At 34.8% G+C, this 23,473-nt stretch overlaps 5 protein-coding genes across 6 annotated transcripts; 1 reads left to right on the forward strand and 4 right to left on the reverse strand.

The window, feature by feature from the left end:
* Nucleotides 1–266: 266 nt before the first annotated feature.
* On the reverse strand, nt 267–2,581 carry LOC117791006 (sialin). The gene is made up of 7 exons (XM_034630635.1): nt 2,067–2,581; nt 1,773–2,006; nt 1,387–1,686; nt 1,151–1,300; nt 946–1,078; nt 639–883; nt 267–567 (listed from the first exon to the last, which is right to left on the reverse strand). Exons 1-7 carry the CDS (start codon nt 2,376–2,378, stop codon nt 379–381), a joined length of 1,563 nt encoding a protein of 520 aa, XP_034486526.1. The 5' UTR covers nt 2,379–2,581; the 3' UTR covers nt 267–378.
* A 7,836-nt stretch (nt 2,582–10,417) lies between these two features.
* On the forward strand, nt 10,418–18,560 carry LOC117790746 (prion-like-(Q/N-rich) domain-bearing protein 25). The gene is made up of 11 exons (XM_034630292.1): nt 10,418–10,542; nt 12,212–12,519; nt 13,420–13,537; nt 13,599–14,231; nt 16,326–16,445; nt 16,511–16,630; nt 16,698–16,961; nt 17,504–17,662; nt 17,724–17,855; nt 17,918–18,070; nt 18,142–18,560. The coding sequence occupies exons 1-11, from the start codon at nt 10,482–10,484 to the stop codon at nt 18,240–18,242; spliced, it is 2,169 nt and encodes a 722-aa protein (XP_034486183.1). The 5' UTR covers nt 10,418–10,481; the 3' UTR covers nt 18,243–18,560.
* LOC117790747 (farnesol dehydrogenase-like) lies at nt 14,807–15,748 on the reverse strand. Its single transcript, XM_034630293.1, has 2 exons — nt 15,122–15,748; nt 14,807–15,060 (listed from the first exon to the last, which is right to left on the reverse strand). Exons 1-2 carry the CDS (start codon nt 15,692–15,694, stop codon nt 14,881–14,883), a joined length of 753 nt encoding a protein of 250 aa, XP_034486184.1. The 5' UTR covers nt 15,695–15,748; the 3' UTR covers nt 14,807–14,880.
* Nucleotides 18,561–19,023: 463 nt separating the features above from the next.
* Nucleotides 19,024–21,808, reverse strand: LOC117790411 (probable cytochrome P450 304a1). Its single transcript, XM_034629856.1, has 4 exons — nt 21,686–21,808; nt 21,374–21,625; nt 19,481–20,343; nt 19,024–19,425 (listed from the first exon to the last, which is right to left on the reverse strand). Exons 1-4 carry the CDS (start codon nt 21,777–21,779, stop codon nt 19,093–19,095), a joined length of 1,542 nt encoding a protein of 513 aa, XP_034485747.1. The 5' UTR covers nt 21,780–21,808; the 3' UTR covers nt 19,024–19,092.
* Nucleotides 21,809–22,323: 515 nt separating this feature from the next.
* On the reverse strand, nt 22,324–23,251 carry LOC117790718 (kinetochore protein Spc25). 2 transcript variants are annotated; one of them, XM_034630259.1, is made up of 3 exons: nt 23,001–23,251; nt 22,728–22,932; nt 22,324–22,670 (listed from the first exon to the last, which is right to left on the reverse strand). In XM_034630259.1, exons 1-3 carry the CDS (start codon nt 23,008–23,010, stop codon nt 22,370–22,372), a joined length of 516 nt encoding a protein of 171 aa, XP_034486150.1. In that variant the 5' UTR covers nt 23,011–23,251; the 3' UTR covers nt 22,324–22,369. The 2 variants fall into 2 exon arrangements, with proteins under 2 accessions (XP_034486150.1, XP_034486148.1); XM_034630257.1 differs by having other exon boundaries at nt 23,005–23,250.
* Between the last annotated feature and the right edge of the window lie 222 nt (nt 23,252–23,473).

A 23,473-nucleotide genomic window follows, 5' to 3' on the forward strand; every position in this document is an offset into this window, starting at 1 on the left:
TTGGAATCTAACATGGCTGTACGTTAAATAAGTATATAGGGCATTTAATTGAGTTTCAAATTTTATTTCATTCTACAAGTCAACCTTTGCTATCCAAGTGAAAATCCTCATAAAATTAATTCATATATTATTGATCATGTACAGTATATATTTGTGGATATGTCGCTTACTTTTTAAATTTTATGGGTCATACCACTAATGCTCTGAAGTAATTGAATAATTTACGATTATTGATCTGAATGCATTATTTGGTGGACATTCTTGGGTTGGGTTTTCGCTATTTTAAGGCTTTATCTTTATTAATAAAACATACAACAACAGTACAATAGATTAAAATTGATAAATAAGTTTACAAATTCGATTCATATTTAAAATAAATTATCGATTAGGACAAGTATTTGAAGTTTTTTTATTGGGATCGCTCGGATCTGATGGTGATGTTGAGTTGTGACTGCGAGGATCCCACGATTGCAGTTTTGAACTACTGCAAACACCAAATACAATCAGGGCAAGTGCATTAAAAAATATCAGAGTTAAGAGAACACAATTCCACTCCGACTTGATGCCCTAAACGAAATAAAAAAAAAAAAAACAATCAAAAATGTGTTTTATTATTTGTGGAAAGTTTCTGCTCTTACGGAGTGCACCAGAGCGGCAATGAGATGGGGAGCCAGGAATCCGGAGACATGCGCCAAACAGTTGGCTAGACCCGAAATGAGTCCAGCAAAAGAAGGCGCAAAGTACAATAATGTCGGCCAGTATCCACCACTAAAGCCCAAGTCGGTGGTAACACCCAACAGGAAGTACATCAGTAAAACGAGCAACTTTTGCTCACAGCTGGCAAGGATTATGATGCCTATCAAAACGATAGTAACACTGCAACCTGTTAAATCAGCAAAAATTTAACATAAACATTGAAATGAAATTTAAATTATTTGCGCTTACAAATAGTATACAAAATTCGACGTAGGTAACTGAGCTTCAAGAACATTCGTCTCTCAACATAAGAGCAACTGAAAACACAAAACAGCTTGGAGAAAAAACTTCCGAGAAATGGGGCAGATGAGAAAAAACCAATCTGTAAGACAAAAGCTACATATTAGAGGTATTCGACAAGGTTTAGAACATTAAAAATAGATCGACCCATAACCTCCTTCATATTGAACTGCATAGCTTCGCGCATAAATCGTGGAACATTTAGTGACAGCATTAGGAATCCATAATTGTGAAAGACATGTGTAAGCACAAAAGCATAGACCGGCATAGAGGTCAACAACGATTTCCAAGGGGTTCTAAAATGCTGCATATGTTCGGGACATACAAATATATATTAGAATATTAGAAATTAAGATATTCTTGTATGCTCGTAATAAACGTAGTTGTCACCTGTGGCGTTTGGCTAGTTCCCGTTGGCTGTAAATATGCACGCTCATCTTGCGTCAGACGCGGATGCTGATCCAAGCTATTATAGATGAGCCAGTTGCAACAAGTGCCGTATAAGAGTGTTACACCGCCAAGCACATAGAATGGAACTTTCCATCCAAAGTCGCTTAAGAAATTTGCCAGCGGATATATGCAAATGGAGCCCAAGATCATGCCGCTATAGGCAAATGAGAGCATCGATGTGCGTTCCATGGGATGTGCCCAGACTACAAACAGCTGGTATAGAGGTGGAGCACCACAGCCCTACGGTATTTAATATACGATTGTATTTAATATGCCAGTAATCGCGAAAGAAATTTATAGTTTTAAAAAACACCAAAAATGCTCACCGCAAACATGCCTGATAGCACCAGAGTTATAACTGCAGCGACATAACTATGTTGGGCAATAAAAGGAAGAATTATGAATGCCAACCCTTGAAGCGTCAAGGAGTTGATAAACAGCATCTTTCCTCCAAATCTGTCCGCCAAATGTCCCGCCAATGGCAATGCTATAACGTAGCCATAATAAAACGTGCCGGGAAACGTCAGCTCCTGTTTACGCGTCCATGGTAGATCGCCTGACTGTAAAGCAATATTACTTATAAAGCGATTTCTCCAATTGACATTAGTTGCTGAACACACACTTGCCTGACCAATATCGAAAGTGGAAGAATGCTCAAATACAACGTTTCCACAATTTGGCGTTGCAGTCAGATTATTCAACTGATATTCCGCGGAATACAGGAGTGCATCTTCTGGACGCGCCTTGACCATACGCAGTATGACCAATCCCAGCATATTACGCAAAGCCATTTGTAGAATATTAGATAAAAAGGCACATATTGTGTAGGTTAGCCGAACCGAGCCCCATAGACGACAACGCGAACTGGATGCTCCCTGAGTGGCAGGATTCAGGGTCAGCAGGTGGGGCACGTTCCACGAATTCCGCACCATTTAAACGTATACTTAAAAGCAGTTAATACTAATGCGGCGATAATCGAGAACTGATCAACGAACGTGGTGCTTTTGACTGAATTCAACTGACCAGCTGAAAGGCGGCTCAAATGTTAAGCGCTTAACAATTTTGCAATTTGTCACGATTTCTCGGTTCGTTTATCAATACAAAAAACTTCGACGCGTTGCTTATCTTTTTAAGCATGTAACGGTACAAGAGAACATGGAAACAACAACAGATAAGCGAAATAGATGAAAAAGGAAATCGAGATCAGAGCATGCATAGCTAAATAATGTCAGCTGATTGCTTTTCTCTCTCTCTCTCCCATTTATAGATACCATGTAAACATTAAATTAAAAGAGGTTTATTATAAATCTTAAATTCATACAATAACATTAAATTTGTATTTAATTTAATTATTGAATATAGCGGAAAATATGTACAAATCTCAACATTAATTATAAAAAAATATTTTTAATCTTAACTAGCAAAATAAAGTTTATTTAATTAAGTTCAATCAGCATAAATTGGATTTCCTTGTGGAAATTATTCGGCCTCTAATTTGATTCTGCATTTAATTGAGAATTTTTATTACTGCCCATGTTTTCCATACTTCTTCCTTGACGCTTCTTCGAAAACTTCAAAATGTCATTACTCTGTGAAATTGTAATGAATAGAAATTTTTTCATTATTTGGCCTCTTACTAGAAATAGATTCAAAATTAGAAAACTCCTTTTTTTCGACGCTTTTTCGAAAACTTCAAGCTGTCGTAACTTTGTCAAATCTTATCCGACTTTCTTGCGGAATGTCAGTTTAATCATTTTTTAGTCTTTATCTCTGAATTCTGCATCAAAATTAAAAAATTAAATTTTTTTCCCCACAATACATTTTTTAAATTTTTTTTTCCTTGAAAATTTTTAGAAAATCTTCTAAGCTGTCATTATTTGGTCAAATCTCAACCAATTTCCTTGCGGAATGTCAATTTTATAAGTATTTAACTTTGTTTTTATTCTGCATCAAAATTTACGGAGCTTACATTTCTTAATAGTAATAGTAATTGTGATAGTAGATAGCTGGAGAGATAATCGCTCTTTCCATTATACTATAATTAAAGTATCCACATAGGCAAAATGATTTTACCAGCTCCTTCTAGTGCTTTGGCTTCGGCTATTCTCTATTGCTGACCGGTAAAAGTGGCCAACAATGCAATTGGCTTTTACTCGTTTGCTAGTTTTGACCGCGTTTATATTTCAACGTACATGTACTCGTACATATTTATTTATATTGTTATCTGTTTTACTGCATCGCTATTAGTAGTGACATGATGTTGTACTGCGGTGCAATAGATTCTACGAGTATTTTTGCTGCAACTCTTGTTAGCCATGTTCTTGTTGGTCTTGTTGTTTTAGCTGCTTGCGGATATTATTGTTGTAAATAGTAGCTGCACTATATTTCGATTAGAATTTTGAATTTTTTATAATGTGGGGTTCGCTTGGTCACTGAATTCTATTAGCGCGAACTGCAATGTGGGCTGTCTCCATAATCCATACTCTACAAAAGAGTATTTACTATATGTACTATACATGTGTGTGTGTATATATTTACTGACTTTTTGATTGATTTTTTGTTTAGACAACGCATATGTCCTTTTGTTATGGCCTATTAGTAACCATTGTTGTCATTGCTGTACTCGCTGGGTGTCTGTTGTGCTCTTTTGTTGGTGCAACTGAAAACCGCATATGCTAGTATCTTAACCTCTCCTGGGTGTTGCACTGTTTGCGTTTGCATAGAAAATGCTACGAGTCGCGTGTTCTGACCAACTAAAGCTCAACACATTGTCTTTGGCCCAAAAATAGCCCAGCTCGCATGGGAACTGACATTTGCCAGCACAATAAAGTTGGATACTGCCGAAACAAGTGTATGACTTATAATAATATTTGAGACGAAAACTGAATAAAAAATTTAAGACACACAACACACATTACATTCGTGATGGTCGCCTTGAGACCTGTGTAAGATATTAAAAATATTTGTATACCTTGTGTCCTTTATTTGGGTTCTCAACTGCATCTGTCATATTTTGACAAAATATTTATAGTCTCTGAAAATTATTTATAATGCAATAAAGGTGGACAGTGAGTCGACTTATGCCAACCCAATGACTTTCATTTACCTTAACAGTTTTGAACACTACCAAACTCTCTTATTATTAATTTAAATATTAATTTTTAAATAAAGTAAACATTCTATACAAGCCACTCATATAAACCTATTTTTATATAAAAAGTTGCTTATACAGAAAAAAGGAGTATAAATTTTAAGTTAAATCCGTTTTGCAATTCAACGACAATTAAGCACTTTTATTTGTTAATATAATATCAATTAAATCTTTTGAGAAATGTTTTTTCTCTGATTCGGCACAATAACAAGATTTCATTGGTGATATGGTTATTTTTCCCTTCCATACTGCAAAGTTGTAGGAATTTATTGCATTATCGATGCTGACTTTACACTTTTCTTCCACATGAACCTTTATGTTCAATAAATTTTTTTTTACATTTTTATTGAATATTAACAATTAAAGTTAATTCAAGTTTTATTACTTTTACTTTTACCTACGGAATTTAATATACATTTTTGTATCGACTTTTCATAGTTGATAATACTAAACAAATAAATAAATGGTAGTGCAACATTTTCTTTTTATGCAAAGCTTATGTAATTTCTGTATTCTCGCTCTAATGAATTCTATTTCGCGCTATATTCAAGTTTTATTACTTTTATTTTTACCTACGGAATTTAATATACATTTTTGTATCGACTTTTCATAGTTGATAATACTAAATAAATAAATAAATGTTGGTGCAACATTTTCTTTAATGCAAAGTTTCTGTAATTTCTGTATTCTCGCTTTAATGAATTCTATTTCGCGCTATAATGAGCGCATACATAAAATTATAACATTACCTTACACACACACACACATACACCTTTTTTTTTTTGCAGCCTAGACGTTGACTCTGCTGGCCAACAAAATTAGCCATCACTGGACAGGCGGGTGTATAAGTTGGCCTTACAAGCAGTGTGCTTTAATGTGGGCAACACAGACGACTCTATTTCGTGCTCGCTCTCACTGACGGCTGCTTCTGCTGCCACTTTCGGAATTTGTTTTCACTTGTACCTTCCTTCGGATTTGTTGCATAGTTTTTGTTACTTTTGATGGCAGAGTAGAGACTTAACCAAATACTGTCGACTGCATATGTAAGTAGGTTGTCGCTTCGACGGACACTTGACCCAATTATTTCCAAGTTGTCCAACATTTAATGCTTTAATATTTGACTTTTTCATTGAAAATATGCTCAAAATATATTGTTGATAAATGTATTTGTAGCAAAACCTATTCAAAAAGTTATTTCATACTTTTAGGCAATGCTTACTAAATTTCTAACTGTTGCAATTAAGTCTGGAAATATTTATATCGATATACTCGTACAACTTCATATCACTTACGTTTTTGTGATTCTTAAATTACAGTCTGTAACGGCAATTTGATGTGCCATGTTATTGTAGCACAAACACACACACTTACACACACACAGTTAAGCCGAAAAATTGTTGCTTTTTACCATAAAAATTTTCAATTGCAGCCGAAGAAACTAAGAGAGCCATTCGTGTTGGTTTTTTTTCTTTCTATGTACCTCTCACTCTCTCTTTCTCTCTCTCTTTATCTAGTATATTCTCTCTGAGGTGTGCCGCATAGGGCGATAAAAGGCAAGGTTCAAACAGTCGCGCTGCCGAGCTTAATACGACAGGATCAAACACAATTTCCGTGCGGTAGAAATAACACTGAACGACTTGCGCGCAAAAGTATGCAACGATATTTAAGTGGAAAATTGCATTGAAATTTACTTGAATAACGTGTTTTGTGAATAAATGCGAATTTAATAATACAATCAAAATACATATTTAAATCTAGTGGAGTAGTAAAGTAAATAGATATTAAATTCATAGTTAACAATTTTTTGTCCTAATCAAATTTCGGTGCTGTCAACCGACGCGTCGATTGTTAATAATTACAAGTTTTTGGAAAATTTAATGAGTATTGATTGAATAAAAATATATGTCGTAAGTGGAATACAAATGTGTGTTACAATAAAAGGGTCGTGGAGGTCATTATACGCGGACCGCCATTGCTCAGCGCATTCCAATTCATTATATTCACAGAAACACCGAATGCCGTATTACTGCCCTACATACATATATACATACGTATGCGTGTATATATGTATGTATTTATACGTGACACGGATAAATGCGACAAGCAGACACACATACATACTAACATAGTCTCACACCCGCACAACAATAATAAGAGGTCATATACAAAACAAAATAAACGTAACTTTGTTTTAACTATATAGTAATAAGGCATATTACGAATTTTCTATTCAAACCAAATCTACGGATTTTTAATGGACTTGTCTGAGAGTTCTGGTTTTTAATGTCCGTAATATTTATTCATGTTATATTTTTTCAAATGTAGAAATTAAATTTTAATTTGTAAGAAAGTTATATTTGTGTGCATGTGTTCCAGAAATTTCAACCACATTAAAATAAACGAAAAATGTATGAGCTATGGTTAGATTTTCTTTCTAGAACACACCTGATTAAGAAGGATTTGTATTAGCAAATGCATATGAGTATGAATTAATTTAATTTAAATGCAATTGGAGCCATTTTGGTTAAACAAAAACAAAATATTGCTTGAATATATCTAATATAATTACTTAGTGCACTTCATTTTGACATATTTGATTCATTTAATTGGGAGACATTTTCAGCAATGACAGATATAATTAAGACGTGCATATATTAACCAAGTTAAAATTTATAATTATGATAGATTCTTCGATTACAAATTGCACCAGAAAATATAAAAATAGACGGCCTTGCATTATAGTTGACATTGTGTGTATGTGCTAATAGATATATTATGGGATTTACGTATATATCTACCAGGACTCTCCCTATATGTACCTGCTGTGAGTATTTTCCCCTGAATCGCGTGCGTGTCAAAGCATTTTTACAGCCACAAAATGTCTTTTCACGTTTTGTCTGGATAAAAGGCACAAACAGACCACAAAACTGGGCTAAAAGACTTATGAAGCTTGATGAATGAAACAAGTAAGCTAGCTAGCCTTAATATACTCACAAAATAGGCGCAGCTCAATAAACTATTTTCTAGTTCCTTCAGTGCTTATGTAGTGTGGCATTATAGTATACATTTTTATCATATTATGTTTGTATATTGGTTTAAATATTCAAGCACATATTTTTTTTTATCCCCTGCTCTTCATTTTTCTCTCTTTTTTTTTTTTCTTTTAAATAATAAGTTCAGTTACTGACCTTCAGTAGTTTTAAGAGCTTAAAACTTATCATAAACTAATGTAAACCATGTTCACAGGCTTATTATTATTAAGTATAATTTTGTAATGTATTATTATTTATTTAATTCATAAAATCTGGAGTAAAAAAAAATTCTTTTCAAGTTTTCAATTCAATTATGTTTTACACACCTCTTTTTCAAAATTTTGTAGGTCTACGTATGTAAAAAGAATGTTGTTCAGGATCAGGTAATCAATTAGCAGAACAATTATGACTTTAGTTCGGGACACATCATTCACACACTCATACACTTTCTTTTGTGTGCTATTTCCGTATGAACCGTTTTGTTTACTTAAGAATAGCACATGGATTTATAAATAATGAATAACAGTTATCAATGGTACTTACTGGGAGACCTACTCTTAAGGACATAGGATAGGTGTGTATGTAGTGTCGTAATAAATACATACTTATTATTGCACTAGACACAAAAACTTAATATCAAGTTTTTTTCATAGTAAATATCGATTTTGTAGTGTATTTCTAAACAAACCTAAGCAGTCGAGAGTCGTGCTTCTGCTTGTTAAAGTACATTTTATTTTCAAGTTTAAAATCAGCCTCATTTTATCTAGACAGGGAATAACACCGGAACCGGTACAGCAACCGTTAACCGAAACTAACCGTTTCATTTTTATTACCGGAACAGAAACCGTAACCGAAATAAATTCTCTGTCAAGAACCGAATATCGAAACGCTTAAACCGGTACGGTGTGGTAAAGTTGCTAGTCCAAAGAGTTGATAAATTTCCAACTGCCATAACTTGAACAAAACTGAATAGATTTTCAAACGGACTGTCATTTTGATCATGATTTGGCGTTTTTATTCATTCTGCATTCAAAATTTAACTAAGTTTGTTAAAAAAATATTTCGCCTCTAGATCTTGGATCCGATTTTAAAGCATAGACCCTTTGGAATTTTGAAAATTCAAAATTTTAAATCTCAAGTTTTCGCTTTTAATCAACTCCTTATATCTTAATTAGTATAAAACAACAATTTAAGCTCGTTTCTGGGACCTTTCATTTTTTTGTAAAAAATCATGTAGAATTGGACAAAAATTTTGACTTGTAAGTGCCTAAGTCCGAAGTCTGGCCAACTTCAAACTGTCATAACTTCGATTCCGATTTTCAAGCGGAATATCATTTTGATCATGATTTCGCCTCTAGATTAATTCTGCATTTAAATTTGTATAATCTAAAAAATTTGATATTTTTTCGATACTAAGCCATATATCATCCAATTTTCCATACATACCCCTTGACATTTTTTCAAAAGCTTTGACCTCTCATAACTTCATTAAAACTTAACCGATTTTCAAGCGGAATATCATTTTGATCATGATTTCGCCTCTAAATTAATTCTGCATTTAAATTTGTATAATCTAAAAAATTTGATATTTTTTCGATACTAAGCCATATATCATCCAATTTTCCATACATACCCCTTGACATTTTTTCAAAAACTTTGACCTCTCATAACTTCATCAAAAATTAACCAATTTTCATGCGGAATGTCATTCTGATCATGATTTCGCCTCTAAATTAATTCTGCATTTAAATTTGTATAATCTAAAAAATTTGATATTTTTTCGATACTAAGCCATATATCATCCAATTTTCCATACATACCCCTTGACATTTTTTCAAAAACTTTGACCTCTCATAACTTCATCATAACTTAACCGATTTTCAAGCGGAATATCATTTTGATCATGATTTTGTCTTTAAATTAATTCTGCATTTAAATTTGTATCATCTAAAAAAGTTGATATTTTTTCGATACTAAGCCATATATCATCCAATTTTCCATACATACCCCTTAACATATTTTCAAAAACTTTGACCTCTCATAGCTTCATCAAAATTTAACCGATTTTCAAGCGGAATATCGTTTTGATCATGACTTGGCCCCGAAATTGATTCTGCATTTAAATTTGTATCATCTAGAAAATTGATATTTTTTGGACTTCTAGGCGTATTTAATGATTTCGATGTCATACCTAAAGAAAATTACTGAATTTGAATCTATTACCGAAATAGTTATTTCGGGACGTATCGAAACCGAAGCCCTGCATCTATGGTATGAATAATAAGCGTATCTTTAGAATCTCTTAGTCATTAGAATCCATTCAGCTAAGCACTGTGAAATCATACTGTTGACGTTGTTGTGTTGGTCGACAAATTAAAAACTTTTTAGTGTGTTCAATAAATAAGTGAACAGGTGTCCATAGCCAGGTGTTAGATATCGATAAGTTAGGTTTTTTGTCGCTCTGTTGCTGATTAAAAGAAACTTGACAGATTGCGAGATTAAATTCTTAATATTTAGCATGAGCAATTATTATTTAACTAAGCCTTAGCAACAAATAACCATTAATTAAAGCCGAACTTAATACTTTAGCTTGAACTATACTCTGATTAACTGATTAACTGGTAAATCGTACAATTGGCATATGTCACTTTTTTAGGAACCAATATACTATATGTACATTTTTGTAAATGTAGTACTTCCGATAAGATTAGCGTAATCAAACACTTAATGGGGCTACTAACAATTACCGTTTTTACCATTTTACCCATTGGGAAAATTTTAGTAGCGATTTGGACGTGAATGTGGCCCGAAGTGCAATTTAATTTAAAATTAATTCGTGATCTGTGCAAACAATGGCAAAACTGAAACTTATTGTAACACTCGGTGTCCTTTTCGCTCTGCTTAATCTGCAAGGTATACACAAACAAGCAACTTGGAAAACCCAAACTGTTTTTATCCTCAATACCCCTACTATTAAAATCATTGTGGGCAATGGCCGGTAATTGAATTAAAGTCGTCGTTCAGTGCAAAAATAATAATGGTTTGAGGCTCCTTCGAGGGTCTGCCAAATTGGAATACAAATAATAAAAGGAAACATACAAACACAAAAAAAAAAAAAAAAAAAATGGGAGAAGAGAAAATAAAAACAAAAACACTGACCAAGTCAGTCATAATATTAAACAACAAAAGTAATTAATGCAAACGCAATCAAGGTCAAGTGCTTTGCCCTATTGACCTAAGCACCCACCCTTCAAAACGCCCAGCCAAAGGCCTGAGAAATTGTTTTGCAGGCCACGGAAAATGGAAATTAAAGTGTCAAAGTGACGAGCAAAATTTCAGAGCTCTTAAAAACTGTTTTGTATGCGGCATAGTTATTTCTTTCTTTATTTTCCTGTGTTTTTCCCATTTGCTTTGGCTCTTGTTTTTTTTGTTTCTTAACAACCGGAAGTTGTTGGCGTATACGTAATTAATTTTTGCAGGCTCGCTTGCGTGCTGGAAACCGTAACAGCCGCAAAATGCTGCCAACATTAAAGTCGAAAGCTGGATTTTTAATCAGTTAATTAACTATTGGGAACACAGCGGGTCTGCAAGTCTGTTACTTGGTAAACGTTGCTCTTTAGACGTGTGCCAAGTCTAAGGTCTAATTAATTAATTATAATTAGTTTATAATGCAGGCCATTAAAAATTTCAGCTGTTCTCATATTTAAAATATAAAAAGTGTTTGATTTTCTACTTTAATTAATATTTTTATATTTTTATAATATTAATTTTCATTGAATAATTTTTGTTAATTTGAATCACATTTCTGTTTATTTTTTGATACATTATTTATTATTATGAGCACGATTCATGCTAACTAAAACATTTTCAGTGTTATAGCAGAATTTTTAACAAGACAGGTATATAACAGATTTTAAACTTGGCAGTGTAGGAATTGTACCCAGTTATTTTTCAAACTGTAGCTATAGTTAGGTGACAGGTTGGGGACTCTAGCTAGAGAGCCGCGGGAACTCACGTGAGTATAAATAAGTGAGAAGTTTAACAAACATATTGGCTTTGTTGGTAAATTATAAGGCAATTAGCCAGATATCCTTGAGTCTGTGAGAGTTTGGTTTTCGCGTGTGCGCCGAGTCTTAAATGTGTTTTAATTGGAAATGAATAATTGCAATACAAGTCATATAAGTCACTTGGTTGTCCAATTAAATAAACTTTTGGCAGAACCGTTTGTTCCACAGGGAATTTTCAAAATTAACTTAAACTAAATAATGATTTAATGTTAGATTTTTCCAGTGAAATATGAATTTAAGAACATACTTTCAAAGACATATATGTATTGAAGGGGTTAACAGGTTAATAAGAAATCAATATCTAATTATCTTCGAGTATTCTAGTTATCTATATAACAATTTGATTCGGTTGACCTTTGTCAATGTAATTATATCTAATTTCATAATATTATTGAAGGTGAAAGTCTGCTGACAAACATAGAAAATTAGTCGATATTGGCTATGGCGTCAAGTCATCGAAGCAGACAAATAATAAAACTCTTTAAATAGACAATAATAAGCTGGTTTTCTTTTAGGAGATGGCGGTGCATTGGCTGTGATCTGGCCATGTGAAAGCGACGCGGACTGCACAGCTGATGGCTCCAGCTGTGGCCCAGATTCGAGTCAATGCGAATGCTCCAGCTTTGACACGGTCTTCTCGGAAAACTTCACACAATGCTTGAAGAGCTCGCAGATTGGTGACGCATGCCAAGACTCAGTTCAATGCAATCTTATGCCAACGGGAGCCAGTTGTAAAACCGGGGTCTGCGATTGCGCCGATGGCCAAACCTATCTGCGAGGCAAATGTAGGCCACTGAATGGACTCAATGAGCCCTGCGAAACGGTATGCCATCAAATACCCAAATAGACTCGTATAACTCTTACTCTAAAATCGCCCTAAAATATTCGATATTCGTGCTCAGTTTTAGAAATATGTTTGATACACTTTATTTTCGAGTTAATGAACGAATATTTTTAAATTTAGAAAGGTTTTTCCTAATCAGCATGAATTACAGAGTTATAGAATGAAATATGGCAGTTCACCATATATTTCATTCTATAACTCTGTAATCCAAATTTTAACTGTATAACCCGGTTTTTCAATGTTTATCAGAGGTGTTCTACAAATCTCTAACAGCGCCAAAGCAACCCTGAAACAAGCAAGCATTGCATTCAAATGTCAAGAAAATTCTTGAGAGATTTCACAAAATGAAATAATTTTTGAATTTAACTAAATGAATTTTTAATTTTAATAAAAATGCATAAAATCCATTTTTTTAATTTTGTAAATTATAATTAATATTTCTCAACCTTAAAATGTTGTTGAAACTGGAAGAAAACCGATTTTTTTGACTTCGAAAATATGTATGAAAAAACTCTGAAATTTGAGGAACACCGACACTTGAAACGGCTGTTTTCAAAAGCAATTCTCTTCAAAAACTCTAGAGATTTCAGGAACACACCTGTATTTAAGGGATTTGATAACTATATCACAGAAATTTGAAAATATTTCATTGATAAAATTTAAGGAGACATTGAAAAACCGGCCCTTAAGCTAGAAAGGCTACTATGCAGCCACAGGAATAAAATTATCGTAAAAATTTAGGAAAACTTATACTTTGTAATTAAAAAAAAAATGTCAATATTAAAAGACTCTTCTCAATTAAGAGCACTTAAAATATTTCACAGATTTTCTGAATTTTCGAGTATTTTTTTCACAAAATAAGTTAATTTTTTTCATTAGGACTTGGAGTGTTTCTTTGGTTACGATCGAGCATCAGTCAGTTGTCAGGAGAACGTATGTGCCTGTGCAAATGGCTATTATCACAGATATGGAAACATATGTCGTCGCAAATCAATGGGTAAGGTCATCCGCTAATACTACTGAATTCCAGATTGTACTAAAAACTTTGCTTGATATAGAAAAAAATGATGCGTGCGTCGTTAATGAGGACTGTGATGCACTGGGCGCTAGTGCCGCCTGCGTGGGTCTAGTGTGTACCATTGTCGATGAGACGATTACGAGTACTACCACCACAGAGGGTACTACAGAAGGTACTACAGCGGGCACTACAGCGGGCACTGAAACCACCGCTGATGATATCGAAACCACTGAAACTGAACCCAACACAGACACAACTGAACCAGATTTCCCCGTCACAACAATCATTCCCAACAGCTTTGTGCCGTCCAGAAAACAGTTTGCCAAGGCGTATGTCCATGCTTCACCCACACACAAAGATGCCTCTGCCCAGGCTACACTATCGCTGACAAATGGTGACAGCGAAGTCCTCTTAACGCCCCGTAGATCCCGTGAAATTGCCGTGCAGACGAGCATCGAGAAGTACGAGCTTAAAGAGTTGGGTCGCAGTGTTAAAAATGCGGCAACAACTACAACAACCACCTCAACCAGCGTCAGCAGTCGACACACCTCAACAAATACTCAAAACAATCGACGCCGATTGCCGGCCATCTTTCGGTATGATAACGAGGATATCAAGACGTATTCAACCTTGGGATCGAGTCGCGATGACGATGATGCTGATGACAAGAAATGTAAGTAAACAGAAAAAGATTTGGGATTCTACGATAAAATCAATCCAATAAGGTGTCAGAATAGCGGTTGTCCCGGATTTTCTTAAATCAAGTACAAAATTCTTGATTCAAGCACTTTTTTTCAGTAATATTCTGATTTTTGGGATTCTGTAAGATTATTTTTTTGGCTTCTTTGACTTTTTTAATGTTGACTCGTTTTAACCTCAAATTTTCTTAATTTAACAATTTTATCCTAAATACATATTTAAGAATAAGAATATTTTACTTTCTTCGCAATCTCAGCTCTCTAAGAACTTATATCATTCTTGAAAAATTTAACAATCTCCTTTGGAAATTTGCTTTATGATGGATCCAATATAATCTGTATATCTCATCATTATTTTAAAATTTAAATTTATTTATATAAATTATTTATAATGCATCCAAAATAATCTTATTTTAACGTATAAGTTTATAAAAATATCAAGATTCTGTCTAATCTCTGTAGAATAGAAACGCCTTGTTTTTTACAAGTACTTTATAAAGTTTGAGCTAGACGACTTTATAAAATTAAATAGACCTTTTTCATATTTTTTAAACAATTTCATAGCATGAAAAGAGCACCAAATATATTTAGTCAGATCAAGTAGTTTCAGTTTCAAAGTTGAGTTTAGTTTTTCTCACCCACCGGCTTAATGATCAATTCGTGAATCTGAACATTGGGCGGTGTCTGAATGCAGTAGGTGATGGCATCGGCAACATCCTCAGAGCTCAGCAAAGGAAAGTCCTCAATTTTTGGAAACAGACTCTTGTCAACAATTTCGGTATCGACGGCGCCCGGGCTGACACTCTGTGAAAAAAAAATGGGAGATCAAGAAGTATATGGATAAAGAGAATTACTCAATGCTTACGGTGATCTTGATTTTGGTGCCTTTGTTTAGAAACTCTTGCCGCAACACTTCAGTCATGGCAGTGATGGCGTGCTTGGAGGGCGCATACATGTTTAGGCTCAAGTTGGGGAGAACGGGAACTCCGTGACCGGCAACGCTGTTGACGATAACGACATGTCCATCGTTGATTTGGCGTCGCTCCAGCGACCGGAAGGCCTCGCGTGTACACCACGCAACACCCAGGACATTGGTGTCCAGTGTGGCACGTAAATCGGCGCTGTTTCCCTCACCAATGATCGTTGTGAAACGAACAATACCCGCGTTGTTCACCAACACATCAGCACCTCCCAGAGTCTTATCAATCCAGCTAAATGTATCAATCACTTGCTGCTCATCGCTCACATCGCATTTCCGGGCATGGAAGCGGGCTGCCTGATCCTCAGGTAGTTGTGCCTTCAGCTCCAGCAAGCGGTTCTCACGACGTGCCAAACCCACCACAACCATGCCCTTGGCCACCAAATCTTTGCAACAGGCCGCACCAATTCCAGAACTGGAACCGGTCACCACAGCTACCCGATTTAACCAACGATTCATTTTAAAATATTCAATTGTTATATCTGTGTTGCTTCCAACCAAGAACTGAGCGTTAGTCCCTCATATGAGGTTACTTTATATCTCTTATAAGTCCCAAAAAGCTCTCCTATCAATGTGGTTATCTGAAAGAGCCGAATCATGCTGATACTACTGTTAACAGCTGTTTTCTAAGCTTTTGTTCTTATCGGGCATAAATCGGTAAGAGCGATTGCTTTTAGAATTGATAAAGAGAATTCCAGAGACTCTTCAGTATAATTTTATTAGAAAATATGGCATTGAGTATGACACTTATGGCATTTCTTATATAAAACCATAACATAATTATACAAGGTGGTGTATAAACTCACCACAAGAGCCAATTTTTATTCACCACACTGAGAGAATTTTGTCTGATATGACCATGGTGAAATTATACAAGGTGAAGTACCACTTTTTCACCACATTGAGAGCATTTTGACAGAGAGAGAGAGAGAGAAGTTTGTTGACATCAATCTCATGGTGAATATAACTGGCTTCGAAAATGAGGCTTGTGGTGAGTGGGTACTTAACTTGTATAATTGCATCATGTATTAAACTAGAAATCTAAATAAAATAGAAACTACAGTAAGTTTAATTTTTTTTTTTTTTTTAGATGGCAGCAGTTGCACGGATAATGGCAAGTCATGCGCAGGTTTGGCCCACTCGATATGTACTAACAAGATCTGTTTGTGCAGACAAGGCTTTTATGCCCGGAACGGCAAATGTTTTGCAGGTAAGACATACATATCTAAAAGTCATGGCTCTAAGCATTATTAAATCATATTATTTTGATGACAGAGCTCGGTGAGATAGCGGAGAGCAGCGATGAGTGTGAATATGAGTTTGATCAGTTATCCAAGACTTGTATATGCCAAAAGAACTATTTCTACGAACGCGACTTGCGCAACTGCAGAAAACGTGAGTACTATATAAAGTGAATTTGAGGATTATAGAATTAACATTTAATTTTCAATTATTCCTACAGCCATTCAGTATCATCTGTCCTGTACATCGAACAGCCAATGCAGTCCCTTCGGTGCATCCTATTGCCATTCCCAGATACCCAGACGTTGCACCTGTGAAGAGTATGCTCAGTACAATGAGATCAGTCAACTCTGTGAGTACAAGGATGGCTTGGGAGCAGAGTGTGAGTCCAATGATGGTTGTCTTGTGGATCATTCCATTTGCTCAAATCGATTCTGTGTGTGTCAGGATCACTATTTCGAAAAGGACGAGGCATGTGTGGCAGGTAAGTCGGCTTGCAAAATAGCTTAAGTACACTGCTAAAAAAAAGAAAAGAAAATAGAAGAAAATGTTTTGTTCGTAAAATAAGAACACTTTAAGACCATATTACTAATACTAAGAATATTAATCTAAAAAATCAAAGTTCTTGATACAAGAATAAAAATCTTAAATTGTTCGGAAAGTATAAATATGTTCTATTTCGTATCAATTTCGAATTTTTTCGAATCCCACTCCATAACAAATTAAAATAACATTTATAAAATTACCAAGAGAGAATAAAATGTATAATAAATCTAAATTAAAAAATATATTTATAAATATTAAGATAATTTTTAATTTTAATTTTAATTTTTTTTTATTCTTTAAATAAGAACTTAGTCTTATTTGAAATGTTCTTAAAACCAATGTGTGTTTTCTTAATTTAAGAATTATATGTTCTCGACACATTATTTAGACCAAAATTCTTAGTTTTGATATCAAAATCTTGATTTTCGAACATTTTATTTATCAGCGTATCTTTTTCTATGTTTGTTCTGTTATATTCAGGTATTGGGGCCGACTGCTCGGAGGATGACGAATGCGGTGCAGACAATACGGCTTGCCTGGAGCGCAGCAATAGCACCTCAATTAAGGACTCAGAGCAGACGCGCTCCTGCCAATGCCGCAAGGGCTATGTCCACTTCAAGGATGAGTGTCTTAAGGAAGGTATGTACCAAGCCAATCAGCTGCCATTGATAGATATTCAAGCATCTGTCTGTCTATACAGCCGAGGAACTCGACGATGAGTGCATCGAGGATGAGCAGTGCAAGCCTCTTCTCGCCAGCTGCAATACGGAAGGCAAATGCGGCTGCTCAGAGGAGCAGCACGAGAAGAACGGAATCTGTGAAACGAAACGCCGTAAGTTGCTTTGGTGCTTATAAAATCGATATATATTAAAGACAATTCATATTACTTGACAGTTTTGGGCGAACCCTGCAACAAAGCCACAGAGTGTTTTGTTGAAAAGGATCCTGAGAATGTGGAATGCCGCAATTCCGTCTGTCAGTGCAAATTTAGCTACCAGGCTAGCACTGATCAGAAGCAATGCATTCGTGTATTGCCCAACAAAAAAAGTAAGCATCCAAATTGTTATCCTTAAATATGAGACTGTGCTAATCTTCGATGTATCGATACTTAATTACAGATTCTTCCGGTAGGCCTAGCGCTCTAAAAATCATCACGTTCGTATTGATAGGCTCCGCTTTTCTGATTACCAGCGCCGCCATTAAACAGGCGTACTATTAAATGGAACACTCCGCCATCCAATAACCATTCCAACACAAAAACACAGATATATTAATTAACGCAAACTCAACTTACTTACATTGGAAATGTTAGGCGTTGTGAAAAGAACTCCCTGTGCATATATTGATGACATGCACCCTTAAATACCCAGCTGACCCGGTTTTATATTGACAGCCGTTCAATTTTTTTTTTTGGGGTGCATGCAGTATTACAAGTACCCAATGACGCTTGAGCCAAGTGACGTCCCTTCGCGGCATTAAAATAATCTATATGGCTAGTACTTTAATTAAGTTAGTAACTAAGATTTAAAGCAATAAACAATGACACGGAATCGGTCGGTGAGATATATATATATAAATACATATATATTTACTCGCATCTATCAATAACTACTCTAAAAGCAAACCCCTACAAATTATGATTAACTAATTATTTGTAAGTTATCGCAACCGGTTTAAAGGAAATAATTGTAATATATACTATGTTAATAAATTAAGACTACAACACAGTTGTGTTTAAAATAAAATTCTATATAAAAATCTAGTTCCCTTCAATTGTAAAAGAAAATTGATAAAATAGTAATTTAAAAACTATGATAAATATTCTATACTCCTTGGGAGTTAATTTTGAACAACATTTTAGAATTCAGATGTTAAATCTTATATTTTAATATTCATTTGGAAACCTGGTGTTTTGATAAATTCTGAAAAATCGCATACATATTATTGAGTGTTCCCCTCTTGAATTAATTTTTGGATAAAAACCATGGAGAGCTTTGACACTCTATATTTTATTATTTCTTAATATATTTGGTTTGAATAGTTATATGATTATGTTTTATTTTTTAAACTTAATGGGATCGCTCCTTTATTTGCACCCAAAAATCGGGTGGTGATATAATTAATCCATTGTTATTCTTGGACAGATCAGGTAGAGAGTCCCCTGGTGCAAGGGTGTAATCAAAACTCTGCAACATTGCTGTGGTCATAAGGAATAGCATATTTCTGGCGAATGTCTCTCCAGCACAAAGGCGTTTGCCAGCCCCAAAGGGCAGGGATACGTCCGATTTGAGGCAGAATTTACCGTTTTCATCTAGAAAACGCTCAGGTCGGAAATTTTCCGGATCCTTCCAAACTCGTTTGTCCAAGTGATAAGCATATAAGCTGGGTATTACAATTGTGCCCTGTGGATACATAAGATTTGTATAAAACAGACTCGACAAAATTACTTCAACTTACTTTGGGAATGCTGTAGCCGAGCAGCTCAGTGTCTACCATAGCCTTGTGGGGAATATCAGAGGGGACCAGAGTTTCGATGCGAAGATTCTCCCGAATCGTGGCCTCAGTATAGGGCATACTCTTGCGGTCCTCCAGTGTTGGTAAGCGACCACATCCTACCACCTCATCGATCTCACGTTGAATGCGTATCGCGACTTCGGGATAAAGCAAAAAGTATTGCACAAGAAGAGACAACTGGACACCGATTGCTGAAAAGGCGGGGAACGAGAAGTCTACAAGGCCCATAATGAACTGCTCCCGATTGAAGCCGAATTCCTTGGGTGGGCTCTTCTTCATTTCGGCTATATACAGATCGATAAAGTTGCGTTCACAACTGTCATCATAGGTAGCCAAATGGCGATCCACAAACTCTGAAAAGTATTCAAGGACATATACGTTGGCCTCCTTCAACTCTCTATATCCACTTGATTCGGGCCAAAAATGGCGTATCCATGGTATAATGCTCAACAACCTTCCATAATCATCGGCAACACGCTGAAACTGTAAGCCCATTTGAGACAGTTTCACTAATTTGGCCATATCAGCACGTGACTGACGCTCATTGTGGACAATGTGAAAGTGGCAATTAACTGAAAAGGGACTGAAAAGCAATGGTAATTGCACACGGTAGCCGCCTGGTTTGACCAGATGATGCTCGTGCTCATAGCGGGGACCGTTGCGAATAAGATCCAACATATCGGTAATCTCCTCCTTAATTATTAGCTCCAGCTCGTCAAAACGTCGACCGAACCCAAAATCCCTTAGATAGCGAAGAATGAAGCGTCGTTGCTCTTTCCACAGTACGCCCTCTTGGAAGAATATACCTAAGAGTTATAAATATATGAACATTAAAATCAAGAAAGATTGTTGTGTCGCCTTTATGGCAATCTTAACCTACATAAACGCTTATCACTTTTTGAAATGTATTTTGTGAGGAAAGATGGCAATAACCATTTGGCTAATAAAAAGTAAAAATAATCTAATTGAGAGGGTCATGTTCCTCGGTCCAAAGTAAAGTAGTCAAATATAGATAAAGACAAACAAAGAGGTAAAATAAAATAAACAATTTAATTTCCTTGTTGATTCTAGAGCCATCCAAAAAAATTATATTACTTTCTTTCTTTTCATGAAGTTGTAAAAAGATAAAGACAAATAAAAAAGAGATTAGCCAAAACATTAAGTGCAATAAAATAAATACTAATGTTGGCACTAATCCCATTTAAAAATTGAAATATATTATTCTGTTTTCAAAGTTTTCAAGATTCTGGCGAAAAGTTGAAAAAAATTTTAAATAAATATAATATTTATATATTTAAAAGATTACGAAGTCTGGTGAATTCCACAAAATGAACTGATAATTTATTTGTTGAATCAAATATTGAAAAATATTATTCTGTTCTCAAAGTATTCAAAATTCTGTCGAAAAGTAATATTAAAAGTTAAGAAAAATGTTAAATAAATATTTATATATTTAAAGGCTTATCAAGTCTGCTGAATATTATTAAAGCTTGATAAAAATTTCAAATAAATATAATATTTAAATATTTAAAGGATAACGAAGTCTGCAGTCCACAGAATGAACTGATAATTTATTTGTGGAATCAAAAATTGAAAAATATTATTTGGTTCTCAAAGTTTTTAAGATTTTAACGAAAAGTAATATAAAAAGTTGAGAAAAATTTTAAATAAATATTTATATATTTAAAGGATTATCAAGTCTGCTGAATTATATTAAAGCTTGATAAGAATTTCATATAAATATTTATATATATAAAGTATTACGAAATCTGCTGAATTCCACAGAACAAAATGATGATTTACTTGTTGAATCAACTTGAATCAAATTAAGCAAACCTCGTATAGAATCGCCTGGATCACGCATTTGTCCAACATATATGGCTGGTCGTCCATCGAAGTCCTGGTTATTCAATATCGCGCGTACGCCTTCAGCATTGTGAACGACGGCTACAGGAAACTTTCCAACATATAGGCCTATAATATCCGATTTGTACCACTTGCTTAGCGTTAACGCGGCCTTATGCAAGTATTTATAATTGATCAGCAACAGAAACAGGTAGCTCCCGAAGACGGGTAAACGTGGAGGACCTGACAGAATAAATAAAAATTAATTGCACTCGAGAGATACTATGTTGTTAATTAACAAACCAGGCGGAAAGCCTTTGGGACGATCCACGGCATATTTATACGATAGATATAGAAATACGATTGCACATATTATAAGTAAAAGCACAGTTAACATTTTCGACGCGTTGCAATTGAAGCTCCGACGAAAACTGATCTCAACGATTTCTCGGCAGTCCCATTTTTTAAGCAAGCAACTTGCGATAGCGATTGTCGCTTTCACTAACTACGCTCTTACTTTCAAGACAATAACAATATTCATTTGTAATACCTAAATCAACAGATAATGTACACCATTTATAATAGCCTTAAATTAAAAACACATATCTGATTGAAAGGTGCAAAGTTGATACATTTAATCAAGTAAACTATACACTATATTAAATAAATACCCTTGTTTGCTTACATATTTTTCAGTAGATTAAAAAGTGCTATATCTATTTGTTTTTAAAACAAAAACAATAATAATTGCTCGACGGATATATAATATAATAAGTTGAATGGTTTGCACTAAAAATAGATGCAATGCCCATTGAAGTTAATCCAATATCAATCTTAAATAATGTTAATATATTTGCGTGTTTCTCTTGATTGACAGCTGACTGCAGCTGGGAGATTAGACCTTTTAAAAACACAGCCGTTACTGATACAGAAACTCCCTGGAGCATATCAATACATTTTTTTTAAGATGACACTTTGTTCGATTAATCATTTCTGGGACACTGGCGAGGTTAGATCAATTTCAATTATAGATGTTGCTGCTGTTGTATAGTTGTTTTCCTTGTCGTTCTGAGGATTATCAACAGACATGAGCTGTCGCCACTTATCAGCATTTGCACTGGGTATCTGTAGCCGGTCCCACATCGTGCTTAGACCTTCCAAATCACTTGCAGCCACATCAAAGGGCATCCACCGAGTTCCGCTTTGGGAAACACTGACACCTTTAATCCGAGCGGGTAATTCCTTTGTGCTGACAAACGTGTTGGTTGCATTGCATAAAGTGCGTACACTGTAACCAAAGAATGCTTTTAATATGTAAATTATATAAATATTATCTGGAGCTCACCATCCGCTGAGTAGGTCGTGCTCTTGCTTCGTCTTGACCAAGTGCTCCTGCATCGCTTCCGTGTCTTGTTTGGCAGCAGCTGTTTTTTCTTGCACAACTTCATTAAAAGTGGCACGTTTTTCCAGATCTTTGCGTCGTTGAATCACCAACTTAAGTATTTTTTCAGATTCACGTTGCTGCTGCTCAGAAGTTTCCTTAAATGCTGCTGCTCAAAGCGATACAATATTTGTAAACATTGCAAAACTGCAGAGCACCTCACACATAAATACATACATACCAACATCGATGTGATATTTTGAGCTCTCAATAGCTAGAGAATCCATTTGCTTCTCCGCAAGCCTTTCTTTTTTAATCATTGCTGTTAGACGTTTCTTAGTGTCAAATATTTGCTGGTTAATTTCATTGAAATTCATTGTTTTTTAAATATAAATTTAAATTTCAAGCGCTTCACTATTTACTTTCCAGGCGCAATTTGTAAACGACGCTTCCATAAAATTCAAAGTTGCCAGACTTTTTGTTATTGTGTTCATTAGAGATGAGCAACATTTTCATAGCAGCTACAACAAATTGAAATAGATCAATTAATAAAATAAAAACTAATAAATATAATAAGAATGTCACAAAACAATATCTGTCACAATAATCAAAATATAATAATGCATATTTTGTTAAGTAATCAGCACCAGCGCTGCCAGAATGTTTTAGTCGCATTGCCTTCAAATCGCATAGCAGTGCGGCAAACTATC

Source organism: Drosophila innubila (genome assembly GCF_004354385.1).
Source record: "Drosophila innubila isolate TH190305 chromosome 3R unlocalized genomic scaffold, UK_Dinn_1.0 2_E_3R, whole genome shotgun sequence".
NCBI classification, from domain to species: domain Eukaryota; kingdom Metazoa; phylum Arthropoda; class Insecta; order Diptera; family Drosophilidae; genus Drosophila; species Drosophila innubila.